We start from the raw sequence: 16,624 nt of genomic DNA, 5'->3' as shown, positions 1-16,624 counted from the left end.
CACACTTAACTTCTGGGCTCATGAGAAGCCCAGAGATCTGAATGGAAATATGATAGCTTTTGTAAAAGTTTATTAAAAAAAAAAATGTTGAATGTAGAGAAAAGAAATTTAGCACAAAAATTGTTCCATGTTTTTCCTAGTTTTTCCATGAGTTTGGTGTTTTCTCTTTTCCCTCATTTTATTATGTACTATCCTCATTACTTTTTGGCAGTGAGCCCTTGTATAAAACGCTTGTCCTGTAAAGGAGAAATTGAAGTTGTGCTATGACTGAGTCAGCATCCCCTAGCATGAACCTCCTGGGTTGCTTCTCTTCATAAATCTCATGGTGGGTGGCATGCTGGAGCAGGACTGAAAAGACATAAGACATGGAAGTGGATGGGGTAGGAAGAACACGACTCAGAAGACTGGTTTGCATGTCCACAGACTGTGCTGTAGTTTGAAATTGTATAAAGCTTGCGAACATTCTGAACACTGCTGTAGCTAAGGGAAATACAGTGCAGTAATTCAGCAAAGCCTGAATCATGGCTATTTCACTCGGTACAGTGTTTTTCATGGAAGCATGGATAAGCCCACATGTCTACATTGTACAGTGCACAGCAGTGCAGAGATACTACCTAGAATCCCACTGCCTGTCTGTTGGGAAAGCAGCAAACCTGGCTTGTGAAGGAGACAAGCTACAGGGGGCACAGTGCCACAGTGATGGGATCAGGCTGCTTCCTGCTTAACAGATAGCTTCTTTGCCGTGAGGTTATAGTTGCGTGATCCATGATCAGTTGCACAGTTTGATGTACGTTTGACTGTCATTTGCACCTTCAGAGCTGCCTAAGGTTGGTGAGCATCCAGCAGGATGTAAATCACTCTAGCCCTCTCCTCCCACAAAAATCTGGGCTATGAATTTTGTGGAGCTGCACCTGAGAAATGCTGCAGACTTGTTCCTGGTCTCTTTTATTGTTTCTTCTTATCCCATCATGTCTGTGTTTCTCCTCACACACAGCAGAAAAGGACACTAGTATAAATACTGTACTCAGAATAAACTCTTGCTCTCTGCATACTCAGTCCAGATACAAGTATTCAGTTTGTAAATCTAGGTTAGTTTTAAATAATGAATTCACTCTGATTCGTATCCTTCCATGGGAGAGAAAAAAAAGGGACATCATGACCATGTGAGGAGTTCGAAAGGGCAAAATTAGTAATAGTTTGGAAACAGAATTTTACACTCAACTAGTTCCTAGTAAAAAGAACTGAGAATAATTTCTAGGAGTTAGTAGTGAATTCATGTAAGACCTGGTTCCACTGCCAGTAGTAAGAGCACAAATGCTTCTTACGGAATTAAAGGTTTCTTATAATGATAAAATTAATTTTTCTTTTTAAAAAAGACAGGAAGAATTCTTTTTCTCTTGAACTCCTAATGTACTTTATTACAGGTGAATTCCTTTGTTGAAAGCAGTTTCAAGAAAGTGCTTGTTAGTAGCTCTACTCATATCAAACACCACTGAGTCAGTATTTATTCAATTTAATTTTTTTATTATTGTGCAAAAGTCAAGCCTCTGGCTGCTGTGTCCATTTTTGATTCTTTACTGAACATCAGCTCTATGCTAAACTCTTGTCAAAGTGCTGAGATTTTTTAAAAGCTCAGAGGGGATTTTCTTTTTTTTTGTGGCGACTGCAAAAAATTTTGTGTTTTATAGTCTGAGCTACAGTGCTTTTCATGCTGACAGCACTGTCCATACCATGACAGTCTGGCTGAGCAGAAACAGATGTTGTAGGCTCAATGGCTGGTTTCCTGCCTGAAGCAGAGGCTTCTGATAAAGTCCAGTTTTTCACGGTAGGAATTCTTTAATGCTGTATTTCCTTGAAAAGAAAGAAAATTCTTAGTTTCCATACACACAAATTTCAGTTAAATTGAATTAAGTACTTAGCTCTTCAGAGAGCTTTTTTCTCCCATGGAATCTCATTGCTAGGAGTCTGTGTTATTGTCCAGCCTTCAGACAAGAACTTAAAAGCCAAAGCTGTAGTCAAGGCTCTAAAGCCTCTTTATGAGGTCTCCTCCAGTGCAACTTCTTAAAAGTGCTTTGTCTTCTTTAATACCTCAAATTTGGGATGGTAACAATCTCACTGTGATAATACACATGTAACTGGCGTGCTATGGATAGTTTTAACATTGGCAGTAATTTTATATCTTGGTCACTATGATGATAACTTACTTGCAGCGCCTGCAAACGTGGGGTGAAAAATTCCAGCTTTGCATTGCCATCCACGTAGTGTATTTGTTAAATGCGCATTTACTGTCCCTGTTAGCCAGAGAATTCTGCATCGGTGGCAGTTCACTCCGCAGCAAATTAAGGAGACTAGGCTAAAGCACACTGTCCATGAAAAGTATCCTTGTACCTCCTTCCTGTAGTGGACAGGATTATCATGTTAGTTTTGAAGGCAAAGGCAGACTCGGCAAGGAGCTGTGCTGGCTATTTTTACTTTGACCACTTACTCCCTGAAGAGCAGGGAAGAGGCAGAGGCATTCTGCAGCCCTTTCTCAGAGATCTGAAGCAGAACGAGCAGCTGTTGGCCTAGTTATAAATGCATTGCAGTTCTGTAGTGCTCCTATGGCTCCATAGCTGGCAATGAAGTTAGGCATGTGAATTTAATTTTTTACCCCCTGGGACTGAATCAGAAAGTTGACTGTTGGGACTGGGACAGAAATTACCTTACCAGTATTTTGTGAAGTGTCTCAAGTACTTAAAAAAGTACTGTCTTTTTGGTATGTTGCACCAGATGCTGGTAACATTTGACTGACGTTTTACATAGTCTATGTGAAGGAAAACTTCATGTTGTGAAGGAAAACTTCACGTTATGAAGGACTGAGCTGTGTGTTCATACTATAGCCTATAGGTGGCAACGAGGAGTGTAGATAACTGCAGGGCCCCAGCGTGTGTGTGTGTTGGAGCCCGAGCTCCCTGGTGAGTGTTTGCAGCAGTCTTGTGATGGTACAGCCTTTTCAAGTCTGCTCCACCAGGAGACAGAAAAGTCCAGTGAACCTGAATGACCCAAGGATAGATACTAAGTTTGGTTTAGAAAGTTAAAGGCAAGGGGCTGATTTTCCCCACAACAGTTCATGTCCTTGGAGTATTGTGATTGTTCTGAACATTAATGTGTTTCATATAGCTCAATTAAGTTTCTAGTATGTATGGTTGCTATGTGTTGCAATACATGAGCAAGGTAGGTTATGTTTATAGGGCTTTAAGTTTCTGCTGGGATAATTTTTAAATTTTGCTGTTGATATCTTTCAAACACGGGGAAAGGCCGATATTGAGAGACAGGAGAGGATATTGTGACATTTATCTGGCACTGCGGTTACGGAGTGTGAGTGCAGAGGAGGCTCCACTGATAGAAAGGGAATTAAAATTGTCCTGAATTAAAATTGTCCTGAATTGAACCAGGGGATGATTTCTGCAATTGTTAGAATCTGTAACCATCCTCAGAACTATAGTCAGCCAAAAAAATCCACCTGAAGTTAGCAGTTTTCAAGACAGAAACTGCCCCTGAACAGCAGACCTTGTTTCATTGTACTTTTAGTCTACCTGCTGAAGGATGTTAGAGTTAAAACTTGGGGAGGAAGGAAAATCAAAAAATGTTTTTTTGTTTTAGATCATTTGTAGCTTAAAGTGTCTTCACATGTTTTTTTGTTCACTGATTTCTGTTACTAAGGTATTTCTCAGTGAGATGTAGCATACTAGAAAACAGACAAGGAACTTGCCTGCTATTCTTTTTTTGTGCCTTGTGCTCCTGATAGCCTGTCTGCCAGCCATGGCAGTTTACATCTTATCTTAGTGATACGTCCTAGTTATCTGTGTTGTGTGTCAGGCCTTAGGATTCCACTGCTTTTTGCTTAATAAATTAAAGACTGGGAAGGCATAACACTGTTAAGACTTGACCATATAAGGGGGGTGACTCTTGTTTTAGTTCTGCTCCTTGCACAATATGCAGTTGAAACCTTTTAAGGGAAGGCAGTGCAGAGAGAGTGAAAACATCCAGGAGCAGAACATCAATTTCACATAATGGTGCCAGTGCTGGTGCTGTCACTGCTACTTCTGTGAATTTCTCACAGGTTGTTGGAGTTGCATAGTTAACAAGGAGAGACTTACAGGTGGGACTGAAGAAAAAGGTTAAAACCATTTAGTTCATGGCTCCTGCATCTTTAGAAATAATAAAAATGAAGAGGGAACTGTCCAAAGGTGAGCTGAATTAGACTTCCAAAGTTGAGAAATGAAGTAGCAAAGATGTCTTCAACATCAACAAGAAGAGACCACAGCAAGAAGAAGTGGAAACATCATTTAGTGGGAATGGAATAGGGACTTGGCAACTAAAAAGGCAATTAATATTGTGTCTAAATTTTCAGTAAAGTTTTTAGATCATTTCTTTGCAAAGAAATTTGAATGATGGAGAGGGAATGAGATAACTGTGAATTACTGGATGGAAGAGAAACTGTGGAAGCATGATAGGAGTTCAGTCCTAGATCTTATCTTAGTACTCCACAAGAATGAACCCATGGAATCTTAGATCTGGTTGCAGGTATGCTTAAGTAAAGTCTGTCAAGGCAAAGACTGTACAATATGGTTACAGAATGGCAAAGGCAAGATTTCTAATAAAGGAATGGAAAATGGATGTAGGCAAACATAAATCAATTTTTTGATCTCAGAAGTGTCCAGAGTGTTACATGCTTCAGGCCTTACACACCTTTTTAAGTGGATACCCAGTGTGAAACCTTTTTTCTTCTATAGCTAGTAATTCTGAAAGTTCAGGTTGATCTCTCGTGAAGTGCGGCTTCTGCACACTGTCCTTCAGTGGCCCACATGTCTGTCCCACATATTCTTTCAATTCCTGTTTGTTAGGGTCTGCGAATGCTTATCCTTTTGCAGAATCAGGCTCACTGCTCTCTAAATTACAGCGCCTTGTCTACCTCAGCACTGGCTCCACAAGAGGAGTAGGATTGTAAAAAAAGTGTCCATTGGAACACTATTCTGTGTTTTGAAGCCTGCTTACTCAAGTGTCTGTGCGTCTTTCACATGTGCAGCTGATACCTACAAGTGGTAGAAGATAAGAGACGAGGACATGCAATAGCTGCTTCTTTAGTGATTCTTTCATTAATACCTCTTTCTTCCTCCAGTTTAAGACTCCAGGCTGAATGTGATGCTGCCATTACCCTAGCCAGCATTTCACCTACAGTGCAAAACTCCAGCCAGTCATTTACAGTAGTTCATGAGACCTGTGAAAAGAAAGCCCTTCCTCCAGTGTTATAACCTTTATCTTTGTGGCGAACAGGCGTCATGACTTTGGCAGGGTAGTAGTGCTGTTTGATTGACTGGTCTATTCTCAGAAGATAAAAAAGTTTCACTAGGCACAAGAAAGTCAGCTTGCCACAGGCCATTTATTACATCTGAATAATGTGTATTCATCACGATGTTTTGTGGCATTGTAGAAATTAGGTCGGAGCAAACTTCCCTCTGAACTTTTATTAGCTTAAATCAGGCTGATTCTGCTGAAGTGAGTGATGTTTTGCTGGTGCAAACCCACAGTGACTGGGAGATACCTTCAAGGACCACTTTGCTTTATTATCCCATCTGTGAAAAACAGTGTGCTGTCTCCTCTGGAAACTGAAAGAAGGTTACACTAGCATATTCCTTTAACTTTTTTAAAACAAAAGAACATTTTGGTTTTTCCCCCAGTGGAAAGTTATCTTTTTTACACGGTTTAAGCAGGATAATATTTTTACTGTAATTTCAAGAAAAGTCAGCGAGGCTATCAAGGGTGCTGTACCCTTTTGTTTCTTAGTTAGGTGCCATGCATATGTCTATGGAGTATAATGAAGAAGATCTGGGATATTCAGATGTGCAGCTCTACAGTAAGTAGTCCAGTTGCCTGGCGCAGAACAGTTAAGTTTTCCATATTAGTCTATTACGGCTTTCAGGATCAACTTTAGAATTAGCTGATAATTTTTTTTCCTTTCTGTCAGGAAATTTTCAAAACTCCTAATCTTCGCTATGAAGATTATTATTATGTTCATTATTACCTTTGTTATGAACTGTCCAGCTCATGCTTTGGAGAGACTTATTGTAGGGTTCAAGAATTGGCTTAACAGTTCTGTGTTGGTAGTAAATACTCCAGTCATTCTGCTTTCTAGTTAAGAAATAACTCAAGCTGCTTCTCACTGTTGCAATGTATGTGTTGTAATGTTTTAATAATAATTGGTTCGTCAGGATAGGTAGTGTGGGACAAGGTCTTCAAAATAAAAACGAGTGAAATTGTACAGTAGGAGGGTAAACTTAACTATATAATCTTACAAGAATTTATTTTCTTATTGTGACTCACTTTTATTTCCCCATTTAAAAACAGCTACTCCTGCTTTTTTTAATTTACAATATATAGTTTTAAATAATGTGTGTAATTGCAGAAAGTACAGTCCACTCTTCTTTGTGGGTTTTCCCCCCCGCCCCCTCCCCTCCTAAACTAGTATTTTGGCATACTGGGAACAGAAATACCCTTAGTTCTGATATGGGCAGAATAACTAATGTGGTGGCCTTTCAGTTTAGGTCCAAGCGTAAATACTCCATTTTCCAGTCTAGCAAGAGCTTATTAGTGCTACACACAGACAGAAGAAACTTCACTGTGTAATCTCATTGATGTAGAAAACACTTATGCTGAAAGAAGGCAAGCAAGAATACTATTTGAAGTCAGTCCCATTAAACGTCTGAGATGACAAGAACCAGAATGTCCATGGTTTGTTGTATTCCTTCTACATAGTTCATACTCATCGAACATATAAACGCAGGTATATCAACTGTGTGGTTAAACATAAATAGAATGCCTTTACTTCAAATAAACTAGCAAAATGAACGTATTATATGGCGCTTTTTTTTTTTTCTTCCTAATTTTTATTTTGAATTGCTCTGGAAGTATGTTCCATTCATGAAGTTGGGCCTTTTGACAGCTAATACCCCCACCTAGAGACCTAGAGAACTCAGAGACTGAGGTATTGCCCTTACTGGGAACACTACTGCATCAGTATCTTGATGATGATGTGTTATGTGTACATATATATATATATACGTATAAAATTCCGTGTGTGTGTGTATATATATGTATATATAAATATGACATACAAAATTTGATGTGAGACCTCTGCAAGATACAAACTCTTTGCAGCACCAGTTCCAAACCTCACTTTCTGAGAGAAGTAGTATCCTGTCTGACCAAGAGGTCTCATACAGACACACAGTCTTTATGGCAACCACTTTCCTTTTTTACTGCTCCAAATGTAGGGATGCCAATGTAAACATACAGAAAGAAGAGAAACTTATAAAGCTCTCTGTCTGTATATTTGTTTGAACTGTCCTGTGAAGATACACAGCTAAACCCATCACAGATTGTAATTAATGGATCTGTGATTTATTAAAGACCTTAACTGTAACCTACCAGCAATTGTTCTGGCAGAACTGCAAGTTCCAGAAACCCTGATCCCAAGCATTTAGTTGCCTAGCATAATAAAATATTTCCTTAGCAACTCTCAAGCTTGTTACAGTCTTAGGCTGCCTTAGGTAGTGCTGGAAATCTTCAGTGGTACATAGAAACTGATTTCCAAATTTCCTTTCACAAGGGATGTTACCCTTTTGTCTTAGGTTTTTTTTTTTTTGGTGTAGCAGTGGCTGAAAGCACTGATTTTGTCATTTTGTCTACAAGAAAGCAGATTGGTGAATGTAAAGTGAAAAAAAGAAGAAGTTTCATAAATGAAGTTTAGGTGGGGTTTTTTTTTGTTTTTTTTTTTTCTTATGTTTTCTGCACTGTTGTTTATAAAGATGTACATGTAGGAACATTGGAAATCCTCCCCACTCCTGCATTTAATGTCTGTTTTCCCTGGCTTTGAAGACCTAGTAATTTACCAGTTACAGAATATTAGTTTCCTTCCTCTGAGGGTATTTTCCTGTAGTTTGCATTGTTTTTTCTTTCATCTGTTGCAGCACATAATCTCTCTCATCCTGAAGCTTTGAGAATTTTTTTGCATCTTGTAGGAACTCCTCTCATGTTTCCGGGGGTAATCATTTGCCTTAAATATCTATAAGTTGCCTAAAGGCACATTCTGAATTTATTGAGACTTCCAGTGACAATTCTTTATTTCAGTAGAATGGCAATTAAAAGGGAGCATGATTATTTTTCAGTGTTCTCCTATTTACTCTGTTAACAAAGTCTTAAGTATCAAGAAAAAATAAATATTGCAAGGAACAATCTGTCATATTTCCCTGTAAACTTTGTATATATTTATATGTATATGTTTGTTTGTTTGAAAGGCTTAGCTTAAAGTAAGCCCAATGCCAACAGAATCAATACCTGTATTTATACCTACTATCTAGTGCTAGTCTAGTGCATAGAAATCTTTGGAAACCGTTACAGACACTGAAAGCATTTGGTGCTGGTCAGGATAGATCTCTCCAAGGCTGTTTGTCCCCAGAGCAGAGGAGTACAGAAAAGTGAAAGGAAAAGGATTTCCTTCTCCAAAAACGGTACCAGGATATAGGAACATTTCTGCAAGCAAATATATTCCTGCTGTGTTGTTAGGCTACCTCAAGAGAATTGGTTTTGCTTTCCCAGCATGGTAGCCATTGTTTCTCTGGTTGATTGTTTTCTACTTTTTGGCAGTATGGTTGTGTTCCTAGGCTGTAGTTACTGTCATACAGAGATTAAATCCTTTTATATTCTTGACTTTTGCAGAGCAGGGCAGAAACCTGTTCAGCTCTGCGCTGCATAACCTCCCTTATGCGGCAGCATTTCTAAGGGCCAATAATATAGCTACTGCTGAATAAACAGAAGGTGTACACTTGCCCCTACCTCTGAACTCAAGATATGAAAACCACATTCAGGATTAAGCATTTTGATATTTTTTCTCCAAGTACCTCTTTAGCACTTTTTAAATAAGTATCAGCAATTCTTACTCTGTGTCATTTAAGTCCCACTCTTTTAGATGTAATGTGTAAGTACAAAAATGAACACCTAGCCTGAATAAGAGACTTACATAGGAATGAAATTTTATTAGATAAAAAAAGGGGGGGTTTGGAGACTTAATACTGGTGCTGATTAGCAATTTCAAGATTTCATAGAGAATACTTAAGGGCTGAACTGTCATTTAGGTACATTTATGTACCAGTTTTTGAAAGGTTTGGTATTTGCATATTTGGACAGTTCATCTGCTCTGACTTACGCACCTATTAAGGCAGAGTGGTGGACTGTCTGAAAACAGGTGTCTCTCTGCTAATCAGAAAGGTGACTGCTTTCACCTTGACATGTAACCTCTAGGTTGTTTGTGCTAAACATGTTGAATACCACATTAATTGGTCTGCTTTGCCTGGGCTTGGCTGCAGTTAAAATTACAGAAATCATCTCACATCAAGTATTATTCTGTGGGGGTGGAATTTAGGAAATGTTTGTTAGGTGCGACTGTTGCAGCAGTCCTAGGGACATAGTAAGATCCCTTTTACTCAGATTGCTGGACTGTATCGCAAGTCTTATTTTTCATATTAAAAACTAGCTGGCTCTGAAAATCCTAGGCACACAATAAAAAGAAGCAAATATAATTAGAAACAAGAAGAATGGTAATATTCTTTCTGCATAAAACCCAACTCAGTAGTGGGTTCCTTTGAGGATTTTCTTTTCTTCTTTCTTGTTTTTTGTCCAAGAAAGGATTTTTTCACTATAGTGTATAACGGATGAATACTAGTTCACAACGTGGAAAACGGAAAGCACATCCAGATTATATAGTGGTTTATTTTCCTACTTGCAAATACTGACAGGTTGGCCACCTAGTGTGAATATTTCATCTATGTGCGTCAGAGGAGACAGAAAGTAAGTCCAGACTCAGGTTGTGAATGGGAAATCTTTTTTAGATTAGGTGCTATGTCATGGAAGCATTCCTGTCTTGTCTTGTCTTTGAACACATGAACATAAACAAAAGTGTCTTTAAAGCATATCAGTGTCGGCCACCCTGTGTTTTGAAAAGAAGGTACTTCAACGTGATGCTTTAACTTTCATTAAAATATTAGTATAACAGAACTGTGTATCTCTAGATATAATTGTTTATTGCTCAGTAATAAGAGAAAGATACTGGTAAAGCCTATTGAACTTACTGTTTTCCAAAATACTGGTTAGTATATAAACTACCTGGGTTTCTGTTGAAGTTAGGTTCTGACGGAAGGATCAGGTTTGAATGGTGCTGTTGATCTGTTCTGTTTTCTTTTTTTATTTTTATTTATTTTGTTTGTAGCTCAGCTATAAGGAGGGGCAGCAAGAACTCAAATATTCCTCAACTGATCTCAGGCCATATTTTAAACGAAGTATCATCTTAATTATGTGATGTTTTGTTGTGTATTTTCCAGAGTGGCAAAAGTAATGAAGGTTCCTGTGTATGAGACGCCAACGGGATGGAGATATTTTTCCAATCTGATGGACTCTGGACGTTGCTCGCTTTGTGGAGAGGAAAGCTTTGGCACTGGTAAATAATACATAATCAACAATTTCCACAGAATTTTAATGACAATTTTTGACTTTCCTGGGTGCCTTAAGTCAAAGCCAAAAGGATCAGCAAATTAACTGTCTTGTGTTGGAACAGTGAACTGTTAGTTGTTCGCACTTTGACAGTCTTCTTGCAAGTGGGGTCCAGTACCTCAAGGTATGAAAAATACGGAGGATGGACATTGAAAAGCCATAGGCAATCTTACCACTGTACAGATAGCTTTTGGAGGTGTCTGGCACTGTCTTTTGACTTGAACATAATCCAGAAAGGTCTCACTAGTTCCACTGTAATAGTCTTTTCACAGTCTGCAACAGCATTTGGAAGGATTTTGCCTGTATGGAAAAACCACATTGTTTTTCCTAAGGTGATGCAGTGTACAAAGTATGAGGATTGGTATGTCTAATGATATGTCTAATCAAACTCAGATAAAATAATCATTATGAGAAATTCAGTTACGGCATCTATGTTTCCCTAAGCATTTTTTTCTTACCTCTCTCAAGAACCAGTCAAACAATAGAATGTGGAATGAAAGACAGATTTGAGCTCTCATGAATTCAGTACTGACAGGAAGCATTAGAGCAAACAGTTAAAATATGTAGTCTGTTTATCTGCAGAAGTGTAGTCTTGTTTCATGAGAAAAACTGAATAAATTTCACAGTGTTTCTTTTTTTTATTTCCTGCATTTTGGCGCAGAAATTAGTTCTTCGTATTTCTTAGTAGGATTATATGACAAGTATTTTTGAATTGGCACTTATCAGAGTAACTTAAGCATTTGCCTGGTTAATACTTTATTTTGTATTTCGATGTGAGTTCCATGGAATTCTTTATTTTGGTGTAGAGTTCTTTCGCTATAGCTTTTCATAGAAAATAAGTTATCAAGCAGTGAAACCTGGTTATAAATTTCATTTTGCTTTGATTGAGTTAAGTATAGTATTAAGTTTGTTGGTTGAGGTCAATTAGAGCAGAATACTGTTTATTTTAAAATGAGGATACCTTTAAGCCACAGACATGCCCCTTTATGTGTTAGCCTGTCATTAACTGTAAGTGTCTGAATGGACTATGATGGAAGAACCAAAATTGTGTTAGATTTCTTCGGTTGTCTATCTGTAAAAAGTAAGAGAATTTAAATTAATAAGGAATGTTTATTTTCTTCCTGTTGTGAATGGGAACCACTGTCGCATGATTAGCATGCCTTGGCTTAATTGTGACTGGCACAGATTTGTATTGCCTTGAATGTATATTTTAAATACGTATTTTCAAAGGGTGCTCTGCAAGGTTATTGACTGAGTTCTAAGTTGGAGAGAGGGACAGGAACATCTTGTACCTTTCAGAAAGTACTGACATTTGTTGTGGCATCTTGTTAGACAGCATCTCCATTTGTCCATAAGAGGTCTGGAATAGGGAGTTTCTAACTCTAACTGCTTTTTGCTGCTTTTTCACCACGTCAGTTCTGTAACCCTTCCCTCTAAATATTGAAGCTCCTACTCATCTAAATGCAGATATTTCCATGAAACTTGGGTGGGTCTTGAGACATCAGTATGACCTCATTAGCCCCCAAATTATTTGGAAAAATCTCCTGCCTTTATCTTCATGATGAAGAAAGGGAAGTGTGGGTGTTGACTGGAAGGACCTTGTAAGAGGTTGATGGTGAGTTCCTGTTGGCTAGAGTACATCTGGGTGCCTTTGCCCACAGAGTGCAGCATCACCTGCTGCATGCAGTTTTATCTGTTGAGGTATATAAAACGAGGAGGGGTGGCCTCTCTTTGCCACTGGCTTAGGCCTGTTTCTGCTTGAGAAGAAGCAAGTGAGGCTCCTAGACCACCTTCCTCTGCTGATATGAGTACAACTCTTCTAGATCTGTCTCAGCTAGAAGGGAATAATCTTTGGCTGCTTAATAGAAGCCTTGTCTCCTTTGAGGAAACTTGCTTTTAATACTAATGGTTCAGTTATAAAAAAGACAAATATCAAATTTCATATGTAAAAATTCCAATGTACAGTGAAGAGGCATTTTCAGGTCTTGCTAAGCAGGCTGTCCCAAGCATTGCTGAACTTCAGCCCTGCAGATCAGGAATAAAGAGAGGTGGTTTCAGGGACTGATGTACTGAAACACTGAGGGCATTGTGGTCTGTGCTGGCCTAACTTTATTACCCTGAGTATCAATTGGGTAGCTGCTCGAGTTGGAAAAGAGGGACAAGTGTCTTTCAGAGGTAAAGGAAAGGCCTCTGGAGTTTGTCTGTTCTTCTAGGTAGGCAAGATAATTTCTCTAACTTCTGTCTGTTCATGACCTTTTTCCTTTGCTAGTGTCCTTCTGTAGGGCCCTAAACCAGTTGCATTTTGTACTATAGCCTCTCTTCGATTTTGTCAGCTCATGTCTCCTGACCTCAGACACGTCTGCATTCCTAGCGGTCTCTGTGTTTCTGTCTTAATTGGGTTCTCCTAGCCTATCATTAATTCTTCAGATTCCTGATAAATGCTAAGGGTGCTTGAACAACACATTGCTGGCCAGCATGGAGAGCAGCTCTACGCCAATACCTGGTCTGTGCGTCCTGGTACTTTCTGGTCAGGTGAGCTTTGTTGCAAGCACTTAAGTGCAGAAAGCCTCCTGACCTCCCATTTAAACTAGTGCCATTTAAAGGCTAATCTGAGCCCTCAAGATTCAATACCATGGCATATAGACAACTGGAGCAGTGGGTTTAAACTGGGTCCTCCGTGCATGTGTAGTTGCTGTGTAGATGAATCATGACAGTGCCTACAGGGCAATTATGCAACCATTAAGTTGCCTAAAGTTTGTTTCTCTTCCTTAGTTTCCTTATCATCTTTCAATTCAATGCAGCTGTCTGAAAATATCTCATATACCAGCAGGTTTATTTGTAAAACACAGTCTGGTCTGTAGATGAGCAATACTTTAGCAATGTGAGCTGGTTTTAGCAATAAATATTTACCTTATTGCAAATCTTTTGGTAATGTCCTAAGTTGTGTGACACCTCACAAGTTTCTGCCAGTAATGGGCATTTGAATCAATATTACGGCTTTACCCTCAATAATATCTATTTAGAGAGCTGAAACTTGGCAATTCTTTAGCCTTCAGCATGGAATATTTAAATAAATGTACTATATAGCTGATCAGAGTTGGAAACTTGCTGTTCTGTGCAAGAGAAGGGGGCTTTACAGATCCATAGTCTGTCATCAAGCTAACCAGACAGCACTGGAGACCCATTTGCTTGTGTACCCAGGTAATCCAGCCCAGCTGGAATTTCCAAATAATACAGAGCCCTGGTTTTATAGCATAAGGGATTTTGCTCTAGCAAGTAAGTAAATTGATTTTTCTGCTATAAAAGGACAAAAGATTTTGAAAACATCCCGTACGTCTGTGTTTCCCAGACTTGTTTTCTGGCAGCTGATCTTGGAGCTCAACCAAACTTTAAAAACTTCTTCCATTTTTGTAGCAGCGTGGGGAGCTTGTCAGATGAGGTTAGTAGCTTTCTGGTTGTATGACTAATGTCCAGGATACGGTTCAGAGAAGGGCGTCAGCAACAATTAGTTTCTAAATGTCATCAGCAAACTATTAATCGGGATTAGGAGAGCTGTATGTCTGATTTATCTTTGTGCAGTTTAAGCCACTTCAGTAATTGCTACATATTTCATAATTTGCATGCTTCATCTCCAAATTTCCTGATTCTATTAACTTCAGCTGCCTTCTCCTGCAAGATTATGGGGCAGAAGAACCAGTGGAGAATACAAAAATGTGCTGCTGCTGAAATGAATGAAAGTCTTAAAAGAGCTGTTTCGTGCTATCTATTACAGTAACACAAATCTAAAATAATCTCATTAACTTGAATAAAGGGACAGAGCAGAATGCCTGTAAATCTCCATTTGCCTAAAGTATCATGAAGTTTTAGATTGCTGGGTGATAATTTTGTAAGACTCAAATTGTGTGCAAAGAAAATGATTTACCATGAGTTTATATCTGCTTGTCAGTGAGGCTTTTATTTTAAAATCACACTTACAAAACACAATATGCTAGACAGAGATGACTAACTTAGGTAAAAGCAATTACATTTTCTTCTTGCATATGGCTCTTAGGGTTCACTGTGTCTAGCAGAATTGGAAATATTAGATACAGAAATTAGACATATCAAAACCAGCCTGCATGCCCAACATCTTTCCAGGATCAGAAAAACCCAAATAAGAATATTTTTGCATGATCTTAGTTTGTTTCTCAGGCTACTGCCTCACAAGACTTTACTTCAGTTTAAGCCTGTTTAAGCTGGGTACTTCTTTATGGATATAAGAACATACTCAGAGTCTCTCCCAGATTGTTTATTCTGAGTCTGGCCATAGCAATTGACTGTTGCAGTAGTAAAAAATAATTTTGCTACTGTTATATGGAGAAATATGTGACAACTTAAAAATAAGTTGTTGAAGAAGTTGCAGTTACTATAATTTTCCTTACTGATGGCAAATTAAATAGAATAATCAGAAAAATATTTGTTGACTCTTTTTCCCTTGTCTCTTTTAGCTTCCGCTCCATAAACAGAGTCTGGAATTCATTATTACTTTGGTGGTTCAATTAGATGTATCACTGAGAATTATCCTGACATTGCTGAGAGCCCTTAGAAAGCTGGGAGAACTATTAATATTGCAGTCTCAGTAATACATAGTTTCAAGGCATGTTTTACTTGATCCCTCTGGACAAGAGAGCTCTGCCTTTGCAGATCCACAGCAGCAGATGCTGCATCAGCTGAGAGAAAGCAACCCTGAGGAGAAGGACTTTGGGGGTGTTGGTTGATGGAACCACAACATGACCCAGCAGTGTGTGCTCACAGCCCAGAAATCCAGCCGTGTGCTGGGCTGCATCAAGAGGAGTGTGACCAGCAGGTCGAGGGAGGGGATTCTCCCCCTCTACTCTAGTGAGACCCCACCTGCAGCACTGCATCCAGCTCTGGGGCCCCCAACACAAGAGGGACATGGACCTGCTTGAAGGAGTCCAGAGGAGGCCACAAAGATGATCCGGAGGCTGGAGCACCTCTGCTGTGGAGACAGGCTGAGAGAGTTGGGCTTGTTCAGCCTGGAGACGAGGAGGGTCCTTAAGGGGAGACCTTGTAACAGTCTTCCAATACCTAAAGGATGCCTACAAGAAATCTGGAGTTACAAGGGCAGGTAGTGACAGGACAAGGGGAAGTGGCATTAATATGACAGAGGGGAGATTTAGATTGGACGTTAGGAAAGAATTCTTCCCCGTGAGGGTGGTGAGACACTGGCGCAGGTTGCCCACAGAAGCTGTGGCTGCCCCATTGCTGGCAGTGTTCAAGGCCAGGCTGGGCCTTTTGAGCAACTCCGTCTGGTGAAAGGCATCCCTGCCCGTGGCAGGGTGGTTGGAACTAGATGATCTTTAAGGTCCCTTCCAACGCAAAGCATTCTATGGTTCTATGACTCTTACCTGTAAAGCAAAGCAGAATGGTGTTAGCATAAGTGGGGCAGCCAAATGAGCTCCTTCCCTCCAGTGTGAGCTGGGCAGTAGGAGTAAGTGAGAGAAAGAGCAAAGATATCTACAGACGACAGTACAGTAGGTGAAAACAAGAGTTGACTAACAGAGTTACAGTTACAGATTTTAATTTGCTAAAAGTAAGAGGGGCAATAAACAGAACAACATATGTGCATATAGTAACCCAGTTGACCGATGTGCTGGTGAAATAAAAGAGGGTGAATAAAAAATTTCCAAGAAATCCCAGTTGTCAATTTTCCTTCTCCAATGAATAAGGAACTGAGACACTTCTTGGGCATGTACGATTATTGTTCCTGTACTCACATCAGGCTAGTGTTTTTAATCTGTGAGTTTTGATTCTGAAACAGCTGTATTGTTTCCAGCTTTTCTATCCAGACTTCTGCCTCTGAATTACTTTCTTCCAGTGCTTCCTCTTTCCAGAGAAGCAACAATCTGCATGTCCTTCTGAAGGACATACTGGGACGCAGCCCATGCCAAAGCTGCTGGGTGGATCAGAAGAATGATAAGTGTACGCACTTATCCCCCGGGTCAGGCCTACCCATGGTCCCACATCCTGTCCTGGCCTC

At 39.4% G+C, this 16,624-nt stretch overlaps 1 protein-coding gene across 1 annotated transcript in view; it reads left to right on the top strand.

Moving 5' to 3' along the window:
• The window catches only part of PGM5 (phosphoglucomutase 5), a gene marked incomplete at both ends in the record, with an annotated part of 43,333 nt that overhangs the window by 22,884 nt on the left and 3,825 nt on the right, over window positions 1–16,624 (top strand). Inside the window, one exon of the mRNA XM_010019533.1 lies at window positions 10,416–10,531. Coding sequence (XP_010017835.1) covers window positions 10,416–10,531 — 116 coding nt within the window. The remainder of the gene's footprint in view (window positions 1–10,415; window positions 10,532–16,624) is intronic.

The sequence above is a fragment of the Nestor notabilis genome, unplaced genomic scaffold, assembly GCF_000696875.1.
Source record: "Nestor notabilis isolate BGI_N333 unplaced genomic scaffold, ASM69687v1 scaffold10280, whole genome shotgun sequence".
NCBI lineage: Eukaryota > Metazoa > Chordata > Aves > Psittaciformes > Psittacidae > Nestor > Nestor notabilis.
Note: the sequence above shows the minus strand (reverse complement) of the source record. Positions and strands in the feature narration are given on the sequence as shown.